At 45.4% G+C, this 22,982-nt stretch overlaps 1 protein-coding gene across 3 annotated transcripts; it reads left to right on the plus strand.

Moving 5' to 3' along the window:
- On the plus strand, positions 1 to 22,982 carry LOC146042112 (uncharacterized). 3 transcript variants are annotated; one of them, XR_014463740.1, is made up of 6 exons: positions 1 to 343; positions 8,035 to 8,310; positions 9,246 to 9,360; positions 11,075 to 11,212; positions 18,985 to 19,085; positions 20,195 to 22,982. XR_014463740.1 is itself a non-coding variant. In XM_083162036.1 (5 exons), exons 2-5 carry the CDS (start codon positions 8,046 to 8,048, stop codon positions 18,995 to 18,997), a joined length of 531 nt encoding a protein of 176 aa, XP_083018162.1. In that variant the 5' UTR covers positions 1 to 343; positions 8,035 to 8,045; the 3' UTR covers positions 18,998 to 19,899. The 3 variants fall into 3 exon arrangements, 2 of the variants coding, with proteins under 2 accessions (XP_083018162.1, XP_083018163.1); XM_083162036.1 differs by lacking the exon at positions 20,195 to 22,982 and having other exon boundaries at positions 18,985 to 19,899; XM_083162037.1 differs by lacking the exons at positions 11,075 to 11,212; positions 20,195 to 22,982 and having other exon boundaries at positions 18,985 to 19,899.

Below are 22,982 nucleotides of genomic sequence, written 5' to 3' on the forward strand. Positions count from 1 at the left end.
CGCCCTGTGTGGGGCGGGCATTCACTCCCAGTCCCCGCACGAGCAGACAGCGCTGAGCCTGTGACAAGTGTGCGGCGCTATCCCTGCGGCTGAGACCCCCGGGCTTCTCCCTCCCGCAGCACAGAGGCGGATTCCTGGAATTCCTGCAGCACCACCACCCGCTACACTGTGTCCGGCCCGGGGCCTCTGTAACTTCTACAAAGTTCTATAAAGTCGCTGGAAGCCGGACAGTGATCGCTCCAGGGGGAACCCCCGAGGACTGGACAGGGGGCAGTTACCCATCAGGGGGCAGATTCTCACCCCCATCACATCAGCAGGGATTGCACGGACTGGAGAGGAGAAGGTGAGGGGTATGGGGATGTACTAAAAGGAATGACAGGGGAATGACAGTCTGGTCTGCTGATAAGGAATGCCAATTCACTATAATGGGAGAAAGTGTCATTTATATGTTTCTGAAATTATTCAACATATCAACTATATTTTTGGTACACATCTTGCTAAGACCATTACACATATGTTACATGCGGAATGACGGTATGGCTAAAAACCGGACCCAGACAAGACGCCGGACCGGACATCAAACTCTGCATTCCGGAGCTTGTAGTGTGCCTGTCCGGAGGGCTGCATGTGACAGCTGTCACCAGGTAGAGGAGGAGGGCGAGAATAAAGCCTCCCTGTATGGTCTGGCCATGTGGCAAGAACCAGAATGGTCCGGACCACACCGGGAGGCTGTAATCACCCCTTCCCCATGTCCCTGGTGAAATCTATCACAGGCATCCCCCTGGGCAAGACACCCCCGTGACTAAGTATTTATTGAGAGATTGCAGATACCCAGGTGAGAGATGTAGCAACCAATCACATTCTCCCTGTAATCTTGTACAAGGGCAGAAGGTGATAGATACACAATAAGTAGAATCTAGGTTGCTATGGGCAACATATGTAATTTCTTTAACCCCACAAATTAATAAATATATACCGCTATGGTGCCCCTGTATACAGACGACGCGCCGATCCCTTCTAGATCAACTGTCACGAAAGTTAGATGAAAGTATTCGTTCGACACAAGTTTTTCTTGTTTTTGGTGTAGACCAGGCATGTCCAAACTGTGGCCCTCCAGCTGTTGTGAAACTACAGGTCCCATCATGCCTTGCCACAGTTTTACTATAAGGGAATGCTACAACTGTGGCAAGTCATGCTGGGATGTGTAGTTGCACAACAGCTGGAGGGTCACAGTTTGGACATGCCTGGTTTAGACCGACTTGGTTCATATTTACTATCCAAGTGGACATAGAGTGAGAGGGTTGAGATCATTTGGTCTACACCATTAGGTCGACATGGGTCTAGGTTGAAAGGTCATTAGTTTGACAGGTCATTAGATCAACAATGTCTAGGTCAAGAGTCAGAAGGTGGACATGGGGTTTTTCACTGTTTTTTTTTCTTTTTTTACCTGAATGTCAATGCAGTCGACATGAACACAGTTTAAAGTGCAATGCATCGGGCACGGTGCCTCGCTACGCCTGGTACACTATTATATTCTCCCACCACGCCCTAGTGGATGGTAGGGCATGAAATACCGCCTGTCGGCTCAAAAAACAGTGAAAAAACCCATGTTGACCTTTTAACTGTTGACCTGGACATTGTCAAACTAATGACCTGTCGAAATAATGACCTGTCGACCTAATGACTGTCGACCATCATGCTGTAGACCAAATAACCGCATCCTGAGTGAGAATATAATAGTGTGCCGACAGTGTCCATTTTGCTACTAAAAAAATATGAAAAAACTTGTGGTGTCAGTCGACCTAACGATTTGTATTTAACTTGCGTGAATTTTGATCTAGATGCGGATGACCATCTTTAGGCGTCTAACTAGCCGTCGGCTAGTGGCCCTATTCTCTGTCACCCTTACATCCATTTATTCTAGTATTCCTGTCTGGTGTTTGTGTCCCAGGCCTGTTATATGGATAATGTTATTACTGCATTCATTGCACAAGATGAGGTAAAGGACGAGCACTTTCTTTCAGTGTTACCCTGAAGCGACACATCTAGCGGGGTTGAGTCATCCAGCAGGCAGGACAGCGCACTAGTGCAGAGTTTGCGCCAGACCTTGTTGGGTCTGACTAATATAATTTCAGAAGAAAGAAAAGAATGTCTCTATGGCCCTTATTCTGATCGGTGCGGCCGGAGCCGATTATGCGGCCAGGACCGTGCGTGCGAAACCCCGCCTTCCATACGGATCGCCAACTCCGTCCGTATGCGGTAAGAAGCTGGCCGAACGGACCGCACATGTATTTTTCACGGAATACGCCTCCTCCATCTAAGGGAACCTCCCCCATCATTCGATGGTCGCAGACCATCGAATGCAGGACCGAGTGGTCCACCAGCTCCCGCAACCTCAGACCACACGGACATTTTTCCGTGCAAAAGCAGGGATCTGGGCGGGCAGCTGACATCCGGCGATGTCATATGTCCGCCCCCTACACGTGCGTCACGACTGCATTACCATACGTACGCCCAGCGTTTTCATGGGAACTCCCATGAAACGCGGGGCGTATGCATATGGTAATTAGCCCTTCACGCCCCTCTCCACCCCCTGTTCGGAGTGTTCACATTTCATGCGGGATTTGGCCGTACGCCCCGCTCGCACATGCGCAGAGACGCCTCTGCACATGCGCAGACACAAAACATCGGCGGCCCGAACGCACGCGGATATATCCGCACCGATCAGAATAAGGGCCTATGTGATGCACTGAAAAGAGTTCGATAAAATTTAATTTTTATTCACAAAACATACGAAATATAAGACCCAAAACATACATTTTCTAACACAGACACTGTGAATTAACAAGGATATAAAATCCTCACACGAAACCATTAGGTCGACATGGGTCTAGGTCGACGGTTCTAGGTCAACAGGTCGTTAGTTCGACAGGTCATTGGTTCGACAATGTCTATGTCGACAGTCAAAAGGTCGACATGGGGTTTTCACAGTTTTTTTACCTGAATGTCAACACAGTCGACATGGACACAGTTTCAAGTGCACCGCATCCCCTCGCATCGCTCGCTGCGCTCGCGATGCGTCGGGCGCGGTGCCTCGCTGCGTTCGGCACACTATTTAATTCTCCCACCATGCCCTAGTGGATGGTAGGGGCTGAAGTACCGCCTGTTGGCACATGTCCGCTCAAAAAAACTGAAAAAACCCATGTCGACCTTTTGACTGTCGAACTAGACATTGTCGAACTAATGACCTTTCGACCTAGAACCATGTAGACCTTTACCCATGTCGACCTAATGGTGTCGACCTAATGACTATCGACCATCATGCTGTAGACCAAATGACCGCATCCTATTTATTATTATGCGATTTGGGCCTAATTTCACCCGATTTGGATGTATCTGGCTGTGAAATCGCCCCAAATTGCATGTGCAGACATCCCGTCCGACCCGATTTGCGGTCCCGTGCGCATCGGGTCAGTCGGGAGGTCGGATGGGCTGCACATAAGATTTGGTAAATCTTATGTGCAGGCGGGCAGGGGACGTGGCGTATGGGAAGCCGGGTGGAGGCGGGAGCCGAGCAGGGTGGGGGCTGCAAGCAGGGAGGCGTTGATGGGAAGCCGGGTGCCGAGCAGGGGGTGCTGCAAGTAGAGAGACAGGGGAGGCAGTGGGCGCACTGGGTCTGGCAGTGAATGCCGCAAGGGGAACGGAAAATGGGGAGCCGGGCATCAGCGGGCACACATAGAAAAAAAACCACATAGAAATGAATGGACAGTCAGACTGAGAGAGCTCGCAGCCAATCACTGACTGTGTGTTTTTTTTTCTATGTGTGCCCGCTTATGCCCGGCTCCCCATTCTCTGTTCCCCTTGCGGCGTTCACTGCCCGGCCCAGTGCACCCACTGCCTCCCCTGCCCAGCTCTCTACTTGCAGCCCCCCCACTCCGTCCCGGCTCTCTGTTCTTAAGACCAGTGTCAGATATAGTGGGCAGTATTCAATGAGACTATTAGAAAAAATAGGATATATAAATGTCCGCGCTGAAAGATAGCAGCCTGGTGTCAAAAAGAGATTAGAGGGATGTCACCACACCCCTAGGAAAATGCAAAAAGACAGAAGGACAATCTCAGTGTCACTGACAATAGGCGCTCTTAGATATAAAGGAAATAATTTGTTACTCCCCTCTGAATATCTTTTATGGTGTCCTCTTTTCTCATGTATTACTTCTCTCCTCAGGTTACATGAAAGAAATAAGGGAACACAATACACGTATCCTCGTGCAATATTGAAATGGGTATTCAAGGGTTTGTATCATATAGCTTTCAGATATAATACAAATAAATTGACCACCGGTATGTGGTTTTAGAATACGGAGGCTGCCCTCCTATACCATCTACTCACAGTGGATCACTGGAACAACAGCATAACACAGGGGTCTTTTATCTCTCTCCACTCCACTCTTTTTGCTCCCAATCAATTTTCTAGAGCAAGAAGGAAGTGCCGGGGTGAATCTTTTTAAAAGTAGTTTTATTTATAAGAAAAGCACAAATGAACATCGGTAAAAAATGTGATGGGAGTACTTAGCTCAGATGGTATTGGTCAGGTATTTTCCAAGATGTAGATACAGGAAAAAAAATATCGGGGCCCCAATGTCCTTCCCGCTTCCAATAAGAGCCAGTCCCCAACACTGCAATAGTAACAGAAGAGTCCCCACCAACGCGTTTCGATCTGTTTATAGATCTTTATCAAGGTGTGCAGGTACTCTTCTGTTGTGGGTTTATATAGCACACTAATTGACTAATGTGTGACAGCTGTAAAATACCATGTATACATAATATGTTCTTCATATAGGTAACATGTGTTAGTATTAATAAAACCTATTCCGGGGTTCCACTAGATGTACCCAGACTAATAAAATGCATAGATAATAAATCTCTTCTAGAAAAAATGTCCAAATTTTACTATAAACAGAGTCCAGGGTTCAAGTGACGTATTTCCGGTCAGTTGCGGAACGTCACTTCCGGTCGCGTCATACCCGGAAGTTTCTGTATCAGCATATATGCGGTTCGTTGCTTCCTGGATAGTTGCGTCCATCCTCCGATCACCTGACCTCTATAGGTCATGTGCCCTTGATCCTCTGTCTGGGCAGTAATATCTTGTTTATCTTCCGGACGCATAGTGGCGATACGTCACTTCCGGAAGTGACGTATCGCCACTATGCGTCCGGAAGATAAACAAGATATTACTGCCCAGACAGAGGATCAAGGGCACATGACCTATAGAGGTCAGGTGATCGGAGGATGGACGCAACTATCCAGGAAGCAACGAACCGCATATATGCTGATACAGAAACTTCCGGGTATGACGCGACCGGAAGTGACGTTCCGCAACTGACCGGAAATACGTCACTTGAACCCTGGACTCTGTTTATAGTAAAATTTGGACATTTTTTCTAGAAGAGATTTATTATCTATGCATTTTATTAGTCTGGGTACATCTAGTGGAACCCCGGAATAGGTTTTATTAATACTAACACATGTTACCTATATGAAGAACATATTATGTATACATGGTATTTTACAGCTGTCACACATTAGTCAATTAGTGTGCTATATAAACCCACAACAGAAGAGTACCTGCACACCTTGATAAAGATCTATAAACAGATCGAAACGCGTTGGTGGGGACTCTTCTGTTACTATTGCAGTGTTGGGGACTGGCTCTTATTGGAAGCGGGAAGGACATTGGGGCCCCGATATTATTTTTTTTCCTGTATCTACATCTTGGAAAATACCTGACCAATACCATCTGAGCTAAGTACTCCCATCACATTTTTTACCGATGTTCATTTGTGCTTTTCTTATAAATAAAACTACTTTTAAAAAGATTCACCCCGGCACTTCCTTCTTGCTCTAGAAAATTGATTGGGAGCAAAAAGAGTGGAGTGGAGAGAGATAAAAGACCCCTGTGTTATGCTGTTGTTCCAGTGATCCACTGTGAGTAGATGGTATAGGAGGGCAGCCTCCGTATTCTAAAACCACATACCGGTGGTCAATTTATTTGTATTATATCTGAAAGCTATATGATACAAACCCTTGAATACCCATTTCAATATTGCACGAGGATACGTGTATTGTGTTCCCTTATTTCTTTCATGTAACCTGAGGAGAGAAGTAATACATGAGAAAAGAGGACACCATAAAAGATATTCAGAGGGGAGTAACAAATTATTTCCTTTATATCTAAGAGCGCCTATTGTCAGTGACACTGAGATTGTCCTTCTGTCTTTTAGTATTCAATGAGAGTACTGACGACGTGCAGCGAATTCTGTTTAGGATTCGCTGCACATTCGCCACTGCCCGCCGCATTCCGGAGTCTCGCCGGCTCCAGTATTCAACGAGTCAGGGGCTCGCTGCCCCTGACCGGCGAATTTGAGCTCCTGCGGCGGACGCGGCAGGGAGCCTGAGGACGGTGGCAGGTAGGGAGATGGAAATCTCTCTGCCTGCCCCAGAACGTTTGTGGGGGGGGAGGTGGGCTCCCCGGGTGCCAGGCAGCACAGGCTGCCCCCCGGGGGTGCCAGCAGGGGACCGGGTATATTCACTACACCCGATCATGAATATGTAATGATCGGGTGAAGTGAATATAAGAATATCTAATGAGCGGCTCGGCTCCGGCCCCCTGCTGGCTGGTCTGTGTAAAAAAAAAAATGTTTTTTTTTAAATTAAATATATATTCATGTGCTTACAGCACATGAATAAAAATAGCATGCCCCTCCTCGGAATAAAATTCCTGTTTTTTTTTACACCAATTGTAAAAAACAAAACACTTTATTTTAAAAGTTCACCTTCCACTTCACCATAAAAAGATAGCGATTGCTACTCGGTGAATCATGGCGAAAAAAAACCTTGAAATGTATTCGCCATGTGGTCATTGAATAGGGTGATTCACCGTTTTAGTCAGAAATTCGCCTTACAGCACAAAATCGCCATAAAAACCTGGCGAATCAGCCTCATTGAATACCGCCCAGTGTGTCAAACATACCTACAGGCACTCAGAAGAAGGGAGACATGACACGGGGGCCCCACTGTGTGAGGATTTTATATCCTCCCTGGGGTATCAGCGGCTTCCTCAGATAGTAGGCCTCATTTTTACATATTTCCACCCCATCAAAGGAAAACTGTTAGCAAAGGGAGTTGCAACTCCAACTATATATCAGAAGTCCAGGCATCCTGAGTCTGCAGGACAAAATTGCTACCACAATTGGGGTGGCTTACAACTAGCAGGCATTGGGAGAATTCTCCTGTTCTACTTCGCAAATAAACTGTCTGGCCAGACGAGGGAATAGGGAGTGCATGCTCCTATCTCCCTTAAGTGGACCTAAGTTTCCACCATCTACCTCACAAGACGATGGCACAATATTCGAGGACACCGAGGTTTTTTTTTTTCCCAGAGACTTTTTTATTTCAAAAAACTTTTTTTTAAATTCTATTAGATAGCAAACGAGCACCTAATTAAGGGTTAAATCAATGATCTGCCTCAAATTAAGATATATATATATATAATGTTTCCAGCGCGTTTTATGTATTATTTTTCTACTGTTTTTGTTTCTATGTGAAAGGGCATTTACCTATATAAACACTGCTAGAACCCTCAGTGTAGACACTGACATTTACAAAATCTAGTTGTACGTTATGTGTATATGGTCCGCGTCCCCTCGCTACGCTTCGGGCTCGGTGGCTCGCGCACGCCCATGTGGACAATGGGGGTATTACGTGGATAGTGGGGATATGAAACTTTATGTATTAGCACAGCTCCAACTACGTAAATTACGTAGTTTACATAAGTTACTTAGTTTGCGTAAATTACGTACTTTACGTAGCCACCATAGTATTGGTATTCTCAATACACCACTACGCAAACTACGTAATGGGTACCCTGCTAATACATAAGTACTTAATTCCCTGTTCTAAACCATGATAACTCTGAACTTCCTTTCCGAGCTGCGGTTGAGGTGATACTAATATTTGTGGTCTCTCCCCTCACAGCTGATGCAGCTATGAATTCCTGTGTAGACTTCAGTGGAACAGATTTCTCCGATCAGACGCTGATAATCAGATTGGAGGTGCTTGGGAAGGAATATTGCCGGATTGACAAAACCGTAAAGTTTGGAGAAGTTGTGAATTGTGTATCGAATGCCACAGCCACGTTGCTGAACAAGACTCACCTGTCTATGCAGACACAAGCGGCGGAAAACACCAGTTTCAACCTGGAATACGGCAGAGATAATGAACGCGGCATGTACATCCCATCCTTGAGTAAAGGTACGGTGTCATTTTGCTGTTGGTGGATACAGAAATCTGAAAAAAACTTGTGCGGTAGAAAATGTTTGTAACGAACCAGAAAATATCTGTGCCATGTTCCCCATTACGCTGCCTGTCCGGTAATAGTGTGACCACCGCAGCAGATGCTCTGGGGACATCTTACAGAAGGTATTTTTGTCATTACGATTAAAAGCAAAACATTGCATCTCAATATGGGCAGAGCTGGCTTTAAGCTTTGAAGGATCTGGGGCATGTATTTAGGCTGGGCTCCAGTGGCCTACAATTATAACCTATTACCACTGGAAGATCATATTTTATAAATACTAGTAATAGGAAGGCATAATCTGCCTATCAGAAAATGCGGTTGTAGCTCCTGAACAGGTTTCATAGTGCGTGCGGCCTCCGCAATAACACCGTCTCCATATTACTCTTCTTACCTTCCCTTTCCAACCACTGTAGTAGAGGTTACCATGAAGCCTCTAGATCAGGCATGTCCAACGTTGGCCCTCCAGATGTTTTGAAACTACACATCCCAGCATGCTTTGCAATAGTTTTAGCATTCTCTAATAGCAAAACTGTGGCAAAGCATGCTGGGATGTGTAGTTTCGCAACATCTGGAGGGCCAACGTTTGACATGCCTGCTCTAGATCATGGGTCCTCAAACTGCGGCCCTCCAGATGTTGTGAAACTACAAATCCCAGCATGCCTTGCCACAGTTTTAACACTCCCTTATAGCAAAACGGTGGCAAGGCATGCTGGGATTTGTAGTTTCACAACATCTGGAGGGCCGCAGTTTGAGGACCCATGCTCTAGATGTTCTTAGAATTTCCTCTGTTGGAGAACCTGGTGCCTCTTTCTTTCTCGAGAAGACCTACTGTAACAATGAAATGAATTGTCCTTCAGGTAACTGTATATTTTTGTCTTCTGTCACCCAGCATGTCCAATTCCTTCAATTGGTCCAGAAACGATGACTGCCGATGACCCTGTACGTGAGCATATGGGGATTATATTTGCTTTCGTACTTGTCTTCATCTTGGGTTTTGTTTACAGGTGAGTATTACGTCTTGTAATCATGATGTTTACCTGTATGACTTGTAACTGCTCTAACCCCATAGGGTCGATCCTATTACACCCGAAGGGTGCGAGTTGCCGGTCAGGTGCAGTTTTAACGCTGAAAACCGCACCCGGATTACCCCTAACTCGCGAATCATCCGCACCATTCGGGGTTAATAGGATCGACCCATTTGAGTGTCAAGTACATTTGTGATAATTGGTGTGAAAATTGCGAAGCAAACCCTTTTTATTAATCAGAATGACTGGTAAGTTTACCTTTATATAGGAAATCTTTTTTTTACACAACATTTTTTATTTCAATTCATATAACAAATGTGAGCGACGCTGGAATTTTTAGCAGATATTTTTGCGCATCTCTCCCAGATGTTGGGGTTAAAGATCCAACTCTGGAAATGTTACGGGTTGAATATAGGGGAGACCCGTGTTCATGGGCAGTGTTAACAGTCGTCCAAACTGGAACCTGTTTACATCAATGGAGGAGAGCCCTCACCTACCGACCGCAGTGTCCTGTGGCCAGTCCGGAGGTTGGGACGGGGCATGCTGTACTATACAGACAGACGTGGTGCAGCCCTGCAACTTTCAAGAATAAAAGATAAAAAAACACTGCGCAAAAATAGTACAGAAAAATGTAATATTCAATTCACAAAAAGAATAAGAGTAAGAAATACAATACAGTATCAACAAACAAGTCCTCCAAGAAAGATCGTTCTGTTAATGCAGCGAGGAGAACCTCCTAGATCAGGCAACACCGGCCCTCCAGATGTTAATGAACTACACATCCCAGGATGCTTTGCATTAGTTTTGCTATGTGGCCATGCTGAAACTGATGCAAGGCATGCTGGGATGTATAGTTCATCTGGAGGGCCGGTTTTGCCCAGCCCTGTCCTAGATGGTATAATGCCACTTTTTGGAGCAGTAGTAGTCCCAACGAATGAGGTTAAGGGATAGATGCAGTTCATGCGAAAGCTCAAAAGTTTTTTAAGCAATCAGAAAGAGACAACTGTTAGTTGTAAAGGCCCCCATACACTATGCGATTTTGTCCCAATTTGATCCAATTCAGATGGATCGGGCAGTGAAATCTTGCCAAATCGCAGGTCTAGACACCCAGTCCAACCTGATGCGCGGTCCCGTGCGTATAAGATCGGAGTCGGGAGGTCGGAATGGCTGCACATAAGATTTGCCTATCCTATTAGCGCAGTGTCTGTATCTTTTATTTTTGTCTCTGTTCATGTGGTTTAGTACCCACACATCTCACTACAGCTTCAAATAGTAAAAGGGTTTTGCACACATAGGGTACATCCAGCGCACATTCGTTCATTTCTGTAACTTTCCCGAATGCTGGGCTTGCCCCCATCCTGACATAGCCGCTATGGGGGTCTCCGACAGCGGATTTACCAGCACCAATCGCCAGTGCTGAACACAATGCATCCATGTGCGGTGTGAACGGTGCTGACCCGGGAATATCACGATTCGGCACCGCAGTGTAAATGCTGTTAATCCCAAATCTGACTCTGATTGGAAGTGTTCCTAATACCAGTATGTATTAGTGTAAAAGCAGTGTCAGTGACGGCCATACTTCATACAGTGCATATGACCAGGTCGCACAGAATGCTGCTTGCTGGGTGTTGGAAATATTAGTAACCTGAATTAGAAGTCCCATCATGCTCATTGCCACCTTTCTCACCATCAGCATCTGGTTTGCACGGACCTGGTTAGCGCGCCGGTGTTCGGGATGCAGATGCCGAAATCAGGAAACTGATCAGGAGACCGGCGCTGGGATCGCAACATCGCCCACAAAGATGGCGCCGCAATCTCCTCTGTTGGCATTGTAAGTATGCTGGAAAGATCATTCTCAAACTGGGATGCAGTGACACCACATGGGAGGTCATGTAACAAACCGCACAAAGGGCAGATGTATCAAGCTTCAAAAAGTGATAAACAGCCAGCCAGTCAGTTCCTGTCACATTGCAGGATGACGCAATTAAAAATGACAGTTATGAGCTGGTTGCTTACCCCTCTGCTGCATGCTAAGTGTCAGTGATATCTCTCTCAGCTCCTGACTCATATTTCAAACCCAGTCTGTAACATGGCAGTTAGGAGCTGGTGGTTTATCACTCTCCACTTGAAGCTTAGTGCATCTGGCCCCTGATCTTCATCATAAACCGCCCCATTTGGTTTCTGTTGAGTAGGAACTACGTGTTTGCAAATACAAGGTACAGCGATTAAGGTTTAACCCCTTCCCGACATTTGACGTATATATACGTCATGGCCGGGAAGTACTTCCCGACACATGACGTATATATACGTCATGACTTCTAACTGTCACTGCGTCTAGAGACGCAGTGACAGAGGGACGATGTCTGCTGTCCCTGACAGCAGACATGTCCCTGCATGCCCAGGGGGGGCTGCGATCGCTGTGATTGGCTGTTCAGTGTGAACAGCCAATTACAGCGTTTTCTGTGTCACCGGCGAATAACGTTCGCCGGTGACACGGGATCGGAGGTGATTGGTGCTGTAAAGTACAGCACCAATCACCGCGGGGTGTAAGGGTGACACTGGTGTCACCCCGCCCGCCCCCAAAGGCCGTGATTGGTCCGTCGGACCGACGGACCAATCACAGCCATGGAGGGGGGTTTAAACTAACGGGGACTACACTGCAGACGCCATTCCGGTCTGGAATAGCGTGCAGTGCGGTCACCGTGCCCAGCTGTCGCCATTTACTGACCAGAACCTTGCTCAATACTTACCTGATCACTGCTTGGGATCTTGCTTCATCTTGTGACATCCTGTGCTGTGTTGTGCTGCTGCAGTGTCATCGAGTTAGAGAGAGAGCTAGAGAGAGAGAGATAGAGAGGCCTGGTGACAGAGAGTGCTATATTTTGTGCTGCTGCAGTGTAATAGAGTTATAGATAGAGAGAGATAGAGAGAGAGAGATAGAGAGATAGTGACAGATCGTGCTATATATTTTTTATATAACTGACTGCTGCCCCCCCTTTTGTGCTGATCAGTATAAATTAACTGATCAGCAACTTTTTGGGGGCGCAGGGTATTTTTTATATATATATATATATATATATATATATATATATATATATATATATATATATATATATATATATATATATATATATATATATATATATATATACCTGTCAGTGCTGCTGCTGCAGTGTCATAGAGTGATAGATAGTGAGAGATAGAGAGATAGAGAGAGATAGTGACAGAGAGTGATAGAGACTGCTATATTTTGTGTCTGCTGCCCCCCTTTTGTGCACCCCCAGCAACTTTTTGGGGGTGCAGGGGTTATTTTTCATATATATAACTGTCAGTGCTGCTGCTGCAGTGTCATAGAGTGATAGATAGTGAGAGATAGAGAGAGATAGTGACAGAGAGTGATAGAGAGTGCTAAATTTTGTGTCTGCTGCCCCCGCCTTTTGTGCTGATCACTATATCTGAGGTGATCAGCAACTTTTTAGGGGTGCAGAGGTTTTTTTTTTTTATATATACCTGCCAGTTGCACTGTCAGTTGCACCAAAGGTTGTGCACCTGCTGCCCCTCACTGGTAATCAGTGTCGCATCACTGATCACCTTTTTTTTTTTTGTGTGTGCTGTGGGGTCTTTTTTTAATTTTTTTTTTTACACACACTGTGATTTTGGGGGTGTCCTGTGGCCGCTGTGCGCTGATCAGTGACGTACATCACTGATCATCTTTTTCGGCACAGGGTTGATCTATTTTTTTTTTTTTAAACCCCTTCAATTTTTTTTTTTTTTAACCCCTTCATTTTTTTTTTTTTTGTATAAAGTATTTTTTTTTTTCTGCACTACATACACACTACATACTACATACCCCCCTGGTTGAAATAAAGTTTGTACCCCCCCCTACACTATACACGTGTTGAAACATTTCACTACCAGTAACACAAAAATAAAAATGGCATCCCAAATGTCATCCCAGTCATCCAGAAGAATGTATTCAGCAGAGGAGGCATATGCCATGCTTGCTTCTGACTCTGACACAGCCAGTGATGCAAGCGGGGAATTTGAAGGATTCGCCTTAAGCTCCTCTTCCTCCTCTGGTGATGAGGGACCCCCTCAAAGACGCCCCCGTAGAGCAGCTGAGACCCCCCCCCCCCAATAATTGATCTCGTATGGACCCCACCACCAGACAATTTTGAGCCCCAGGTTCCTGAGTTTTTGGCCATGCCAGGAATCCAATTTGATTCCACAGGTCTCAGAGAAATTGACTTTTTCAAATTATTTTTCTCTGATGATTTTATAAATTTAATGGTGGACCAAACTAATTTATATGCCCAGCAGTTTATTGCTCAAAACCCCACGTCATCATTTGCTAGGTGGACCCCTGTAGATGCAGTAGAGATGATGACGTTTTGGGGTCTGGTGTTTCATATGGGCATAGTAAAAAAGCCAGAAATTAGGCAATATTGGAGTACAGATGTTCTGTACAGCACCCCATTTTACCGTATGGCCATGCCCCGGGCTCGATTTGAGACGATCCTTAAATTTTTGCATTACAACGATAATGCACAGTGCCCACCCAGAGATGATCCCACCTTTGACCGGCTATTCAAAGTCAGGCCGGTCATTGATCATTTCAGTGCCAAATTTGAAGAGATGTACATCCCAGATAAATTCATTTGCATAGACGAGTCCCTTATACATTTTAAAGGAAGGGTTAAATTCCGCCAGTACCTTCCCAGTAAGAGGGCAAGGTATGGCATAAAAATGTATAAGCTGTGTGAAAGCACCTCAGGGTACACTCACAGGTTTAGGGTATATGAAGGGAAGGATTCAAGAATTGAACCGCCAGAATGCCCCCCCTCCCTCGTAGGTGTTAGTGGAAAAATTGTCTAGGATTTAGTGCACCCCTTCCTGGATAAAGGTTATCACCTCTATGTGGATAACTTTTACACTAGCATCCCCCTGTTTAAGGCCCTTGGTTCAAGAGGTACAGCAGCTTGCGGTACTGTGCGCAAGAACCAAAGAGGCCTCCCAAAAACGCACATTGCCCAAGTAATGAGAAGGGGTGAAAGCAGGGGAATATGCACCGAAAATATGTTGTTGGTCAAATATAAGGACAAGAGGGATGTCCTTATACTGACAACAATTCACGGAGACAGTACCACCTCCGTCCCTGTACGAGGTACCAGTACCCACACCTCAAAACCTAATTGTATCCTGGATTACAATAGGTACATGGGCGGAGTGGATCTTTCAGATCAGGTACTGAAGCCGTACAGTGCCCTGCGGAAAACAAAAATCTGGTACAAGAAGCTGGCCGTGTATATCATCCAGATGGCACTGTATAACGCTTACGTGCTATTCCGTTCTACCGGCCAGAGGGGGACATTTATGCACTTTCAAGAGGAAGTCATAAAGGGCCTAGTATTTGGGAACCAGCAGGCAGAGGGCCCCAGTACTTCTAGTACTGGCCCCCGTATTGTACCAGGGCAGCATTTTCCGAACGAAATCCCCTCCACTGCAAGAAAGGGCAGGACACAAAAAAGGTGCAAAGTTTGCTATAAAAAGGGAATAAGAAAGGAAACTATTTTCCACTGTGAAACTTGCCCCGACAAACCCGGCCTATGTATAAAGGAGTGTTTTAAAATATACCACACATCTATGGATTATTAGGTTCATCATTTCACCGTGCTTCGGGGGTCTTGCTAATGCCACATAGCACCCACCAACATTCCACCAGAATCTGAGCTGCAAAATCCAAAAATCACTCCTTCCCTTCTGAGTCCTGCCATGCACCCAACTGGTATTTTTTGGTCACATATGAGGCATTGCCATACTCGGGAGAAATTGGGGCACAGATTTTGGGGTGCTTTTTCTCCTTCATACCTTATGAAAATGAAAAATTTTGAGCCAGAACTGCATTTTTGTGTAAAAAAATGTAATTTTTCATTTTCACTGCCCACTTGTATCAAAATTGGTGAAACCCCTGGGGGTTTGAAATGTACACTATACCCCTAGATGAATTCCCTGAGGGGTGTAGTTTGCAAAATGGGGTCACTTGTGGGGGGGTTCCACTGTATTGGTGCTTTGGGGGTCTTGCTAATGCGACATAGCACCCACCATCATTCCACCAGAATTTGTGCTGCAAAATCCAAATATCACTCCTTCCCTTCTGAGTCCTGCCACTTTTTGGTCACACATGAGGCATTGCCGTACTCGGGAGAAATTGGGGCACATTTTGGGGTGCTTTGTCTCCTTCATTCCTTCTGAAAATGAAAAATTTTGAGCCAGAACTGCATTTTTGTGTAAAAAAATGTAATTTTTCATTTTCACTGCCCAGTTGTATCAAAATTGGTGAAACCCCTGGGGGTTTGAAATGTACACTATACCCCTAGATTAATTCCCTGAGGGGTGTAGTTTGCAAAATGGGGTCACTTGTGGGGGGGTTCCACTGTATTGGTGCTTGGGGGGTCTTGCTAATGCGACATAGCACCCACCAAAATTCCACCAGAATCTGAGCTGCAAAATCCAAAAATCACTCCTTCCCTTCTGAGTCCTGCCATGCACCCAACTGGTATTTTTTGGTCACATGTGAGGCATTGCCGTACTCGGGAGAAATTGGGGCACATATTTTGGGGTGCTTTTTCTCCTTCATACCTTCTGAAAATGAAAAATTTTGAGCCAGAACTGCATTTTTGTGTAAAAAAATGTAATTTTTCATTTTCACTGCCCACTTGTATCAAAATTGGTGAAACCCCTGGGGGTTTGAAATGTACACTATACCCCTAGATGAATTCCCTGAGGGGTGTAGTTTGCAAAATGGGGTCACTTGTGGGGGGGTTCCTAACTTTTAGCATCTTATGGTGCCTAGAAACCTACATGGTGCCTAAAAAATAATCTCATAAAAAGGAGGCTCCAAAATCAAGTAGGTGCTCCTTCTATTATGAAGCCTGTGGTTTGGTCAACGTGCACACTAGGGCCACATATAGGATATTTATGAAAACAAAAGAATTGGGGGAATCAATTTTTAGTCACATTTCTCTAGTAAAATGTACTGTGTTCCTTAGAAAAATGTATTAAAATTGCAAATCTGCAAAAAAAATGAAATTTTTAAATTTCACCTACACTTTGTTTTAATTCCTGTGAAACACCTAAAGGGTTAACAAACTTCCAAAATGCTGTTTTGAATACTGTGAGGGGTGCAGTTTTTGAAATGGTATCATTTATGGGGGTGTCTCACATACAAGTCCCTCAAAGTCACATCAGAACTGAACTGGTCCCTAAAAAAATCAGTGTTTGAAATTTTCTTGAAAATTTGAGAATTTGCTATTCATATTGTAAGCCTCCTAGTGTCCAAAAAAATTAAAAGGAAGTTGAAATAATGATGTCAACATAAAGTAGACATATGGTCTATGTTAGTTATTAACTATTTTGAGTGGTATGATTATTTGTCTCACAAGCAGAAAATTTAACATTTTGCAAATTGCTAAATTTTCCATTTTTTTACGACATTTTGGTATTTTTCACAAAAAAACACAGACTGTATCGACCCAAATTTACCACTAATTTGAAGTACAATGTGTCACGAAAAAACAATCTCAAAATCACTGGGATAAGTAAAAGCAAAAAAAAGTTATCCCCACTTAAGTGAGACATGTCAGATTTGAAAAAAAGGGCTCTGTCAGGAACGCAAAAACTGGCTCTGTCAGGAAGGGGTTAAAGTGTTTTTTTATGTGGCTGCATGTATGTGGTTTATTTAACTACTGTGGTGTAATCACTGTAACAGTTTTTTCCTTACTACTGGGGATGACTGAGGATGTAAGATACATTGTTACGATTATTTCTGTACTATGTGCCACAGTAACAATTCTGCCACTGCAGGGGATTCTAACAGGACGCTTTGTTAAACTGCTGCTTGTAAAGCAACTCACACGTAGCGTACGGTCCAAAGCAGGGCTGGCTGGACTTGGCCGGGATTTGCTTTTAGTTGACGTAATTTAGCGTACATCTACTATTGACAATGGGCCTGATTCAGAGGCGGAACCTATACTGATATTTGCTCAGTTACAGATACAAATGCTTAAGGTTCAGCAACTGCGACATGCAGGCAAGCCCTATCCGTGCCTCCTCACAGCATCCACCTCTGAACCAGGCTCCCAGGCCCTGTGCTTGTTATGCTTCCAATGACAGGTTGTGTTTGCTGACCGCTCTTACACACACATACAGAGTTGCTTAAAATGTGCAACCTCTTACTATTACACCTTCCCTCCTCGGGGGGGGGGGGGGGGGGGGGGGTGTATTAACACAGCGGCAGGAGGAGCCTAGCATCACCTAACAGCCTCTGTACCTCCCAGCCTCTGTACCTCCCATATCAGACCATTACACCCCACACACTACGTCCAGGAGCCGCTCCGGATGTACTTGGCGCTGTGAGGAGAAATGCAAGGTTACACTAAACAGCATAAATTCATTGAACAATGGGGGTTATTCAGTCTTAACCGCTGTGGCGTGATTTAGCAGCACCCTGCGATCACATAGCTATCGCCCAGACAAAGTGAAGCCACGCCCCTTGCAAGCCAATGATTGGCTTGCTAAACTATCGCAGCCAGCTGCAAATCCATATGCAACTCACTCAACATTGAATGATTTCCCAGTCTGTGTTCGTAACCCAGGACTTACTCAGCGGCTGTGATAGGAACAGGCTGATCGGGGGCGGAGCTGATGTCACATGACTTCCCCTCACACACCTGGCCACGCCTGCGTATCACCTGACACTCCCAGATAACAGCCGCTCACCATGTAATGATTCCCCAGTGTGTGCAGTGTGTGCGTAGCCCAGGACTTACTCAGCGGCTGTGATAGAATCAGGCTGATCGGGGGCGGAGCGGACATCACATGACTTCCCCTCACACACCTGGCCACACCTGCATATTACCTGACACTCCCAGAAAATGACCGGTTACCACCCACAGATGGCCACTTCCCACTTCCTGCCAATCGGCTTTCGACCGACCTGCGATTAGAAAAGACTGTTTCTTTGCTGGATGGCCTCATACATGCGCACTATGATCTGTACACATGAGCAGCTATTCGATAGTCACCCAGCCAGTAAATTCGCAGCCCAGCAATCAGGTCTGAATAACCCCCAATGTATTTTTTTATCTTAAATGTTGCTAATTTATTTTCATTTAACTGCTAATTTATCATTAGGTCACCAGCATTATGCTCAACAGCATTTAGGTCGACATGAGTTAAGGACAACATGCAGGAAGGTCGACAGGGTCATTAGGTCAACATGGGTAAGGTCGACATTGAAAAAGTCGTTTTTTTTTTTTTTTTTTTTGGGAATGTCATGCGCTCGCCATGCTTCGGGGTCGGTGCCTCTGCGCTCGGCACACTATTTTATTGTCCCACCACACCCTAGTGTAGGGCATGAAATACTGCCTGTCGGCACATGTCGGCTCAAACAGTAAAAACATCCCCTGTCTACCTAATAACCCTGTCGACCTAATGGCCATGTCGACCTAATGCTTGTGACCCAATGACCGTATCCCCTGCTAATTACGCCTCCTTATTTCTATGTCTTGAATAAACAAAGCAATTTTTTTTTTTTCTTCAAAGGTTCAATAAGTGAAAAAGGAGAAGAAAAGTATTGATGTAGAATACGGCCAATGAGACCAAAGAGGAAACAAATACGGAACCTGTAATAAGTGACGTACTGTGTATGTGTGTTGTGTTTTTTTTTTTTTTTTTTTTTTAACTAATCCAGAAATAATTGTTGTTTAACAATAAATTAAACAAATATGAATTGTAGGCCTTTTTCAGAGTTGGGATTAACCCTTTGAGTGCCAAGTGAATTTGTCAAAATAGGCGTGAAAATTGCCAAATCAACATTGTTCTTCATCATCATGACCCGTAATGTTACCTTTTTATATAGTAAATTTAATCCTTTTTTTTTTTTTACACGGCATTTTTTTTAACATTTATATAACAAATGAGAGCGACGCCGGAATTCCTAGCTGATATTTTGCGCATCTCTCACAGATGTCACTCAAAGGGTTAAACACAATCACTGCTTGTTCAGTCGTATCGGTGTGATTCCCGTAGGTGACCTGGGACTGAGGGGGGCTGGAGAACATCTGGAGGTGGTTTTGGTGCAAGTTGTGTTACGTCTCACTCTGAATAAGGCCCTTTGTAGTATACAGTATATACAATACTGACCTGCTAATATTTAGTGTGGGAGCAGGAGGGGTTGTCAAACGTTTAGCTGTATACATAGATTTCTGATGCTCACTATACCATAGCCTATGTAATCTCTGGTGTGTGTGTGTGTGTGTGTGTGTGTATCTTAATGTATGTCTCTTTTATGTATGTCCCAAACTGTCCCCTGTGACTTACTGGTGCTTGTGACTTTATTAATTCATGGTATGAAAGTTTACTTTAAATGTAAGACCTATATAAGTAGCTGCAGGTTTACTATATGAGACTATACTGTGGAGCATTGATTTGAATATAAATTATTTGATGGGGGGGGGGGGGGGTAAATTTACCATTTAACCACAATCATGACCGTTTTGCTAATGCTGAACACTATTACATTTGGCATTTCACAGAAGGGGCGCAGTATCAAGCCTCGGAGAGCTCTAAAGTGGGGAAGTAGCCCAAAGCAACCAATCGGCTTCTGTCATTTATCGAGCACACCCTATGAAATGACAGACGCTGGTTGCTATCGGCAAATTCACTTTATTTCTCTCAGACATTTGATCACCCCCTATGTGTTGTAGCACTTTTTATTTATTTATTTTAAATTCTATTTACATTTGATTTACAGAGAATGAAGGTTCCGCTCCTTTACGCACCCCCCTGGGCTGACGCACGACGTTCCGGGATCACTGTCATTACAGGACCGAGTGATCCATTGCAGCCATATGGTATTTCCCAGTGTCGCCCCGGGTAATAGAACTGAGCTTATTCTATTGGCTGGGACCAGTCACTGAGCAAATACAATATGTCCCATGGCTGGAACTAACAGACGTGACTACGTGCAACATATATGTTGGTAAATTAAATGAATATCATTGGGGGACTTACCTGCCCCCCCCCACCAATTGAAAAATTACAGCCGCCCCAATAATTTAGTCATCAGGTCAAATGTGTGTGTGGAACTCCTTTTGCCACCCTGTAAATTGTAATTGATTTAAACTATCCATTGAATTTATGCATTTGCTATCAGATATTGGGGCCGCTATAATACTTCCTGCTTCGCCTCCATTAGCGAGGAGAAGCAGAAAGGGACATCGACAAGATGTATTAGCGCTCGCCCGCTTCGGCAGACAAGATGTTAACTGCCCCCTCCGGCGATGTCCCCTCCTGGAGATAGTGCATCAGTTTACACTGATGCGCTTTCTCCTGTCCCCCGGCCGGCTGCACTGGGCATGCGCGGGATCTCGCTGCTCACGCGAGATCCCCAGCGTAGCCCAGACCTAACAGGAGGGGAAAGCACTGTCCATGCTGTTTAGATAGGGCTTCGCCAGCCTGCTGCTAACATTTATATAGCAGCGCCGATATGGACAGGGGCACATAGCGCTCCTGTCCTTTACCGCACTCTGGCTCCGTCATACATGGGGGAGAAGCGGTAGCAGTGTACATAACGTGCGCTGATACCCCTTCTCCCCCATAACGACCGGTCCTACATCTGCCCCACTGTGTCATGTCTGTGAGTTCCGCTCATTGGCTGCATTGGCTCCTTGTTGAGGTTTTCCACCTTCGACGTCCTATGACGACGCTGCAAGGTCTTTGCGCAGGACAGTAAGGGGAGAGAATAACCCGCTGCGTACAGGGATTATTCTCTGCAAATCCTAATCCCTCCTATGTATTTAGCAAACACTGCTGACAGGGGCCCTTATTCTGGTTCGTTCGCATGGCCAGAATCTTCGCAAGGGCATCAGTGGTGGGCGCATGCTCAGGGTCATTTCTGCGCATGTGTATACGCCGGGTGCGTGCGTCCACGGCGAACAGTTTGTTCACTGGGCACACGATCCCAAGTGTGCTGGCGAGGGGCGGGGGGCTGGCCTATTTGCATATGGCAACGTCCAGCGTTTCATGGTTGTTCCCGGGCCGATCACCGGATGTCAGCTGCCCGCCCACTTCCTTCAGAGTGCTCTGAGCAACCTTAGATGTGCGTGTGCCTCCATATCATTCAATGGCCGGCGACCATCGAATGATGTGGGTGTTCGTCCGCAGGCGGTTGATGGATGTTTATGTAAAAGATCCATTCACAGCCAATGCGTGCGAACACACACTGGGAATGGGTGGCGGCCAGGCCATCATTTGCAAGGCGGGGTTTGGTGGACTATAACCCCGAGGGTCTACAAGTGGTTCTGGGATAATAGGTCGACACCTAAGGTCTATGTACCCTATGTCGACAGTGACTGAATCTTGACACAAGTATAAAGTTGACATGTACATATTCGACATTCAAAATGCCGGCACAAGTTTTTTCACGTTTCTTTTGGTGTCTATGTTCGCATACGTAGACATGGACACCATATAATTGTACCACGTCCCCTCCCATGGCTGGCCATGCTTTGGGCATTGTGCCCGCTACGCCTGGCACACTGTTATAAGCTAACTCTGTGCCCACTTGGATAGTGAAGTACGAACCAAGTTGGTATAAACAAAAAGCATGAACATTTTGCCCATATACGTGTTAACCTGCCATTGTCGACTATTCTCAGGTGTCGACCTAGTCACTTTTGACCAATAGTGGTCGACTTAGTGACTATTGTCCTAGACATTGATGACCCCGGGCCCAGATACCGTACAAGCCTTAAATGTGAAGTTATCTGAAGGTGGAAAACCTCTAACAGGCCTATTTATCAGAAAAATATTTGTGGGATATTTCTGCAAAATATAGAATTCCTGCAAATATTTCGTATCTCCCAAATGTACCGCAGATGGCTCCATATTTTCTTTGGTCCCTCCATTCTAACAGCAGCTGCGGCCTAGAGGTCACTGTACTATGAAATTCCAAGCGTTCCAGAAATGGTCCATACAGCTAACGCCATCTGAAGATGGCGATGGGCCGTTGTAGCCATTCTGCTACATTTCGCAAAAAAAAACTGGGAGAAGGATCCCCCAGAACCCTCCCCAGCACTATCTGCTGCACATGCGTGGTGTGTGGTCAGTAGCTGGCGCAGATGAGTGAAGAGACTGTTGGTGAAGTCCCTTCACACCGAGCACATTGCAGGCGGTTTTTACATTTCTTATATCGGTGATACAAGAGGACAATTGTCTAAAACAGGAAAATTGATAAATACGCCCCATAGTTCTGTACTGACTGCAGCATGGGAACGCTGTCCGTCATACTGACCGAGGGGAGCAAGGGAGCTGGATATCTAAAACATTTTGGTGGACAAAATAAATATATATTACATAGTACATTGTGATTGGCCGTGCTCAATACAGTGTTCGGGGCACAACTATTCTACAGATGGGGCTGGGCTCTTCTTTGCTGGCGAATCGCCAGAACGTCGCTGCTGGCGATCCGCCAGCAGCCCGGCTCGCCATCTGACTGAGACGCGCGTGCGTCTCATGCGCAAGCGCGTCTCAGTGTCTGC

The sequence above is a fragment of the Crinia signifera genome, chromosome 19 (assembly GCF_055691185.1).
Source record: "Crinia signifera chromosome 19, ASM5569118v1, whole genome shotgun sequence".
NCBI classification, from domain to species: Eukaryota; Metazoa; Chordata; class Amphibia; order Anura; family Myobatrachidae; genus Crinia; species Crinia signifera.

Excerpts from the sequence above, each read along its gene's own strand:
- LOC146042112 (XM_083162036.1), top strand. The coding sequence starts at position 8,046 with ATGAATTCCTGTGTAGACTTCAGTGGAACAGATTTCTCCGATCAGACG. Across the intron at positions 8,311-9,245 it reads CATCCCATCCTTGAGTAAAG|CATGTCCAATTCCTTCAATT; the intron begins GTACGGTGTCAT and ends TCTGTCACCCAG. Across the intron at positions 9,361-11,074 it reads ATCTTGGGTTTTGTTTACAG|CATCTGGTTTGCACGGACCT; the intron begins GTGAGTATTACG and ends TCTCACCATCAG.